This window comes from Triticum aestivum, chromosome 7D, assembly GCF_018294505.1.
Source record: "Triticum aestivum cultivar Chinese Spring chromosome 7D, IWGSC CS RefSeq v2.1, whole genome shotgun sequence".
NCBI lineage: Eukaryota > Viridiplantae > Streptophyta > Magnoliopsida > Poales > Poaceae > Triticum > Triticum aestivum.
This window is the reverse complement of record NC_057814.1, coordinates 12,172,208-12,180,065: the sequence shown is the minus strand read 5'-3', so window position 1 is coordinate 12,180,065 and position 7,858 is coordinate 12,172,208. Positions and strand designations below refer to the sequence as shown.

General features: G+C 46.8%; 1 protein-coding gene across 1 annotated transcript; it reads right to left on the bottom strand.

Moving 5' to 3' along the window:
• Positions 1-215: 215 nt before the first annotated feature.
• Positions 216-1,967, bottom strand: LOC123167254 (receptor-like protein 52). Its single transcript, XM_044585083.1, has one exon. The coding sequence runs from the start codon at positions 1,949-1,951 to the stop codon at positions 593-595; it is 1,359 nt and encodes a 452-aa protein (XP_044441018.1). The 5' UTR covers positions 1,952-1,967; the 3' UTR covers positions 216-592.
• Positions 1,968-7,858: the final 5,891 nt, after the last annotated feature.

Sequence of the window (7,858 nt, the reverse complement as noted above, 5' to 3'; positions counted from 1 at the left end):
TCATGCCTAGAACCGGGACAAATGGGTCCAAACGAACCGGGACCAATGCCCACGAGGCCCCGGCTGGCCTCCTGGGCTCACGAACCCGAACTAATGCACCCCATGGGTCCCGGTTCGTGCAGAACTGGGACTAATGGGCTGGCCAGGCCTGAACGAAAGCCCTGTTTTTCTACTAGTGAACAGATCTGATCCCTTTAAAAAAAATAGTCCTTTAATGAAAATAAAACAATATAATATATAGTGAACGGCAAAGATTTGGCAGCTCGTCTTCATCTCCGGTGACTAGACCCGGCCAGCCACTTCATTATGATGTTGCGCCTTCAAACAGTATGACACCAATTCTCCCATCATCTTCGAGTTCACATTGTTGCAGGGATTTAGAAAATTTGCTAGGAAGTTCGCATCCAACATGCCCACTGTTTGACCCAACATGACGCGGCCCTGCTAGATAGGTTTTCTAGCTCGACACGATACACCAAATCTCTTTTAAACTTTAACTGTTTGGTTACAACTTACACCTCAGGAACTTCAAACCGAATCGTGCACAAGTTGACTGTACCGAGCTTCTGCAACAAATTGACTGATGTTGTTATCATGGTATGGCACCAGTAAGTTGGTTGCCGGACAACTCCAAACGTGTAAGCTTGGCAAACTTGCTCATGTCGGCCGGTAGCTCGCCGGAGAGCAGGTTGTTTGCCGCGCTGAACACCAGCAGCCCTGTTGCCGATGTTGGCAGGGAGCCAGAGAACTTGTTGTTCCCCACATCAAGCCACTGGATGTTCTCGGGTATCTTGGTTGGTAAAGCCCCGGTGAAACCATTGTTCAGTATATCCAAGATGATCAGCTTTGGTAACGACCATAGCGTCGCCGGCAGCTCGCCAGAGAGGTTGTTTTCAAATAGCCTGATGTCCCTGAGATTGGGAAGCATTGCTATGCTTGCTGGAATGGTGCCGGAGAGCTGGTTGGTGTACATGAACAGTATGCTCAGGTTCTTGAGGTTAACAATCTCTTCTGGAATTTCTCCGGTAAGCTGGTTATCCGACACATCAAGCTCTATCAAATTCACCGCCGTGATTTTGCGCGGCAGTTTGCCTGTGAGTCCATTGGTGAACAGGTACACGTACTTGAGCTTTGGGTGCTGCCAGACCCACGCCGGGATCTCGCCGGTGAGATTGTTCTCGCATATAGCCATCATCTGGAGGTTCACTAGGCTCGAGTAGGCTTTCGGGATCTCACCGGTCATGTTCATGTCACCCATCCAAAGGTAGCTCAGGTTGGTCAGCTTGGAGAACTCTAGCGGCGCAGGCGCCGGCACGAACGGGTTGAAGGCCAGCGTAAGCTTTTCGAGCCTGGCGAGCTTGCTTATCTCGGCCGCTGGGTATGCTCCGGTGAACTGGTTTTTGTCAAGAATCAGCGACCTCAGCGCCGGAAGCCCGGCCACCGCGGCCGGCACGGTGCCACTGAAGTAATTTGTGGACAGGTTGAGGTGCTCCATGGCCGGTGACAGGCGGCTGATGTCATGCGGAAGGACCCCGTGGAAGGCGTTGTAGGAGAGGTCGAGGAAGCGGAGCTGGGAGCAGTTGTAGAGCGGGCCACGGGGGAAGCCGCCGGTGAGGTTGTTGTAGGAGAGGTCGAGGCGGCTAAGGCTCGGCAGGTCGCACAGAGACTCCGGTACCTTGCCGGTAAGGTTGAGCCTCGGCAAGGATATCCCCGTCACAGCCCCGGAGCATCCGCCCCCGCAGACCATGCCGGTCCATTTACAGTGGTCGGCGTTGGCGACGGGGTCCCATGATACAAGCTGCCAGGGGTTTCCCCACTGTTTCTTGATAGCTAGGAGGGTGGCTTGGTCGACGGAGCTGCATTGGAAGCTCGATGTGCCGGCCAGCAGGAGGAGGACGCCGAGGAGCACAAGGTGGATGGTCGACAATATTAATTTTGTGGGAAGTACCATGGCGCCTTCCTGTCTGTCGATCGACAGCACTGGGGAGTGACCAACGGAGCTGGGCTCATAAATATACTCTTGAGTCAAGCAGGTCGTCGGCTATTGAGGTAGACATATGCCTAATGGTATCTTAGTTGGAAGGAAGTAGTTATATTATGTTGCAATTTTCTACTACCACAATAAAAGTAACCGATCAACAATATACATGGTTCAAGATAGCCGAGATATCACATCATCCATTAATGTACGCGCATTTAAATAGCAAATGTGTAGTACTCTTTATGTTTTTATTTACGAGCCGAGCTCTTGCCTAGTCAAACAGACTCTAGAGTCGTTGGTCATCGGTCGTTGGCGATAAGTGGACAACACCAGCTGACGTTAACTACATTATGTGGACATGTAGTACTGATGCTCTCTTAACATGCACAATGTTTATATCAGCGTTCACATGAGTCTAATTTTTAACCTGCATGATGCCATGTCATCCTGCCATGTCTGCGAAATTCGGCGCGAAAAAATGTCGGTCCGGTCCGGTCTTTAACCGGTCCGACCGAGCGGACCGAGAAAAGACAGCCACAGCCACCGCAGTTCGTCGTCTTCGCGGCCACCGGCAGCCCTCAGGTGAACCACCGTGTCTCCAAGACTGCCCTCTCCTTCCATTCTACCTCCCCGTGTCGTCCTAGCATCTTGCCGCCGCTCGCCGCCGCTGTCGTGTGTGCACCGCAGCCGCTCTGGATTTCTTGACCATGGCATCAACCCCAACCTTTGCACGGTTGAATCAATTTCGGCCATGGCAGCGGTATTTGTTGCCATGGAAGCACTTTTCGCGGTAGAGACCAATTGCGACGGGAGCCGCTTTAGCACAGCACGCACGCTCGCAATCCACCAATCGGATCGTGGGAGAAACGCCTGCCGTGATTTTTGGATCGTGGGAGAAATGATCGGCCGTGACGTTTGCGTCCAACAAATTAGGCAAGTATAATATTGTTTTGGAAAGCGCTAAATTTAATAGCGGCGACTTCCTATAATCATGCATCTTCGATCCCACGCTGCCGTTCCTTTTATTGACTCGAACAGAAAATAGAAAGTACCAGAGAAAATGGGTTTGATCCAAAAATCATGGCGTCATTTTTTTTGAGGATAATCATGGCGTCATTTGACGACCTTCTTCACGACAGATTTGATCCACTAATCAGGGCAAGGCCGGCACAGAGAAAATCTTGGGCTCATGCACGCCCTACATTACTTGCATGCAACCGAAAAAACAGCAAGGAATATAACGTGCGCAGGTTCATGGCTATATCGAAAGTCAATCAAACAACAGCCACGCCGCCCAGCGCACTTCCACTGCACGTCGCCCACCTCGCCGCAGTACCGCGCACGTCGCCCACCTCGCCGCTTCACCCATGGACGTCGCCGCCGGTGGTTGTTTGCCGGTCCGCTCGGTCCGGCCCGGGCTTCGACGCGGCTGGTCTGGTCCCTGAAAATAAGGACCGCCAGGTTGGTCGGTCCGGTCCGGGCCGGGCCGCCGGCGGCCGGTCCAAACGCTGGCTCGGTCATGGACTGGACCATCCCGGACCGTGTCCACTACCCTGAGCCTGGCCTGCCAATCGTTGATGCTAGCCCATGCAAAATCAGGCCTGTGGCTGGCTTGGTCGTTGGTTCTGGCGCATGTAAAACGCACCTTTTTTTAAGAGCATCTCTAACAGGTGTGCAACCGCGCGATGTGTTAAAACTTTTTACAGCGCCCAAAATAGCGGTTTTTTTTTGCGCGCAGCAGGGCGCTGGCTCAAGCGTCCGCTGCAAAATATGACGCGCGAGCAGTCAACGTTTGCAAATATAATTTTACATGTTCATTTTGAAAATATGATGATGTTTCAAACATTAAACAAATGTGCAAAATAAAGACATAGCATCGTTCAATTGTATGCATAGACAAAATCACCCAACAAAGTTCATGACACATAAAAGTTCACATAAACAAATGGCACATCAACAATCATGCCACATCATCATCGACTTCTTCTTCCTCCGATTCTTCCTCCTCATCTGAAGATGATTCTTCCTCCTCCACTACATTGTCGCATGCCGGAAGACATGCGTCCACCCATGTCACCCGAAGGTGCTCCCATGCCCCCCATGAGAGATCCAAAACTCATGCCTCCCATGGTAGCTCCGAAGCCACCGATACCTCCCATGGTAGCTCCCAAGCTACCCATGCCTCCCATGCAGCCCATGGTAGCTCCGAAGCCACCCATGCCTCCCGTAGGTGCTCCCATGCCTCCCATAATAGCTCCGAAGCTACCCATGTCTCCCATGGTAGCTCCCATGCCTCCCATGGCTATGGCTCTTTTTTGGACCAAGACTTCTTCACGGGAAAGATTGACGTACTCCTTTTCCGAGTGTACGTGTGTCCATGAAGAACAAGTACTTCTCCCATTCCAACAATCTAGATCGCTCCTCCATGGCCAATTCTTCTCCTCCAATGTCACCTTCCTCTCCTCGGCCGCTACCCTCCTGGCCGCCAACCTCCTCTCCTCGGCCGCCGCATCTTGGATCCTTGCCATCCATCCTCACCGCGTTCGCTTCCTTTCTTGCCTTCACAATAACTTCCATAGCATTCTTCAAATCATCATTTCCTCTCTTCTTCTTCTTTTCTTTTGCATCTTTCTTGCCCCCATTTGGTCTTTTTGGCTTGGAGAAGGCAACCGAGTTTGGTGTAGGGCTTCTCTTGCCGCCATCACTTGATGCCTCTTCCTCCTCATCATCATCCAAATCAATAGTTGCCTTGCTTTTCTTGCTCTCCTCTTGATCATCACGGGGCTTCCATTTCTCTTCATCTTTCAACACATTGTAGCAATGAGCCAACACGAATTGTCTCCCTTTCTTGACCTTCCCTTTCTTGGTCTTCTTCTTTTCGCATTGAAATAAGTTTTGTGCAATAGTGAGATACAAACAAAAGAACAAAAACAACAACAAAAAAGCATGAACATGGGAGGAACATAAAAAAGTGGCACTTACCCTATCTCTATCATTAGTGCCACTTGGGTTTATCGTGTCAACCGCCTTAATTGCCGCCACCCATCTTTGACAATGTTTGTTGATTGTCGACCACCGGGAGCGACGAGATCTATATGTGCGGTCAATTGCACTCTTGTTTTGTAAATCAAAGTGTTCCTTCATCCGGTCCCAATATGCATCTCTACTTTGGTCCCCTCCAACGTTGGCATCCATAGACACATGCAACCATGTATTGAATAGAAAAATGTCTTCCTCCATGGTGTAGTTGCCCGCTCATCCTTTTGGTGCATCGACTATACCCTCCCCATCCTCGTCCACCTCAAACTCATGATCGTCTTCATGCAGTTCATTGGTTTGTGACCAATGAGAATTGTTGGAGCCAACACCCATAGTTGTCATATATGTGTCATCATTGAAACTATAAAGTATGTAGAAGAAAACTAAGCTATCTATATGTATATACTTATGTAAAAAACACCAACAAAAAAAGGGGGCAAAATCATACCTTGTGGGCATTTCATCAACACCATGTGCGCATCGGCTGCCGACACAACAAATTGCGAGCTCTCCGCTGCTTCGGTCGGCGGAGGCGCGGCCAGACGACCTGCAAGCTTCTTCTTCGGTCGCCTAGAAGAGCCATCCGCCTTATTCTTCTTCCCGGACACCTAGGCCAGAAATCATACCAAGGCTAAGGAGTGATGTGGCACAATGTCTTGTCAGTTTCGAGCTTGTGTTCCCACCATCCTTCTTCAATATCATGACGCACGTCCTAGTTCATCTAGTCGACGAGATTGTCATTCTGGGGCCCGTATTTCTACACAATATGTTCCGCTTTGAGAGGTTCATGGGAGTCCTAAAGAAATATGTCCGTAACTGCGCTAGGCCAGAAGGAAGCATCTCCATGGGCCATCAAACAGATGATGTCATTGGGTTTTGTGTTGACTTCATTCCTGGCCTTAAGAAGATAGGTCTCCCTAAATCGCGGTATGAGGGGAGACTGACTGGAAAAGGCACGCTTGGAGGGGACTCAATAATACGCAGGGACGGATATTCTTGGTCTCAAGCACACTACACAGTTCTACAGAACTCTACCTTGGTGACCCCATATGTCGATGAACACAAGAACAGTCTGCGCTCCAAACAGCCGGAGCAGTGTGACTGGATTACATGTGAACACATCAGGACTTTTAGCAGTTGGTTGGAAACACGTCTCAGAGGTGACACCACTGTTTGTGATGAGTTGTACTCGTTGTCCAGGGGACCATCTTCGTCTGTATTGACTTACAAAGGATACGAGATAAATGGGAATACATTTTACACGATCGCCCAAGATCAAAAGAGCACCAACCAAAACAGCGGTGTCCGCTTTGATGCAGCAACCGAGAGGGGAAAGGACACATATTAGGGTTACGTAATGGACATATGGGAACTTGACTACGGACATGATTTTAAGGTCCCTTTGTTTAAGTGCAAATGTGTCAATCTGTCAGGAGGCAGGGTACAGGTTGACCCACAGTACGGAATGACAACAGTGGATCTGAACAATTTTGGGTACACTGACGAACCGTTCGTCCTAGCCAATGATGTGGCACAGGTTATCTATGTGAAGGACATGTCTACCAGACCGAGAAAAAGAAAAGATAAGGAAGCGAATACATCATACGATGAGCCAAAGCGCCACATAGTTCTTTCAGGAAAAAGGGACATTGTGGGAGTGGAGGGCAAGACAGACATGTGTGAAGATTATGAAAAGTTTCATGAAATTCCTCCCTTCAAAGTCAAGGCTGACCCAAGCATCCTGATAAACGATGAAGATTATCCATGGTTACGGCGCAATAAGCAAATGACACAAGCGAAGAAAAAGTGAAGACTTTCTCCCGCAACTATTATGATGATACCGTGCCAACTTTGTAACTGACGAGTATGATACCATTGCCTGTTTTGTACACGAAGTGCATCTAGTTTTTGCCGTAACCCTCTCAACTTTCTGGCACATGCTATGTGGATAAAATGATGATACCATGCCAACTTTCAACCTTTTCAGAGTTCATTTGAAATGCTTTTCAATTTTAGGGTCTTATAGCTCAAAATAATTAGTAAATGTATGAAAAATAACAAATGAAGTCAGAAAGGGTTGAAAATTGATGATGTGGCTTTTAATGGTGCATTTTGAACACACAAAAAGTCAGGAGTTCAAATAAGTTTTAGAAAATGAAATCCCTTTGTAACAGACGAGTTTCCGTATGAAATCCTGATACTTTGAAATAGATTGTCCGTTTTGTACACGAACTGCATCTAGTTTTTGCCGTAACCCTCTCAACTTTCTTGCACATGCTATGTGGATGAAATGATGATACCATGCCAACTTTCAACCTTTTCAGAGTTCATTTGAAATGCATTTCAATTTTAGGGTCTTATAGCTCAAAATAATCAGTAAATGTATGAAAAATGGTGCATGAAAAATAACAAATAAAATAAATAAGTAATTAGAAACAAAATAATGTAAACTTTAATAAAATATATAAGTAGAAACAAAATAAAATAAACTTTAATAACATAAATAAAATTTATGAAACTAAAATTATCAAAGTATTTTCTGTTCGAAACATTATAAGCAACCTCTAGTATTATTGAAACTAAAATTATATAAAATTGATGCAACTAAACTTATCGAACTATTTTCTGTTCAAAATCATTGAAAGCAAAAATAATTTTCATAAAGAACTTTTTTTGTTAGAAACTTTAATAGCAAAAAGAATTATCATAAAGTAAAATAAATAAGTAATTAGAAACAAAATAAAATAAAATAAATAAGTTTTTTGTTGTAAGTAGAAACAAAACAAAATAAATAAAGCAAAAAAGAAAACAAAAAACAGGCAAAAAATAAAAATTATG

Coding starts and splice junctions, on each gene's coding strand:
- LOC123167254 (XM_044585083.1), bottom strand. CDS start 1,951: ATGGTACTTCCCACAAAATTAATATTGTCGACCATCCACCTTGTGCTC.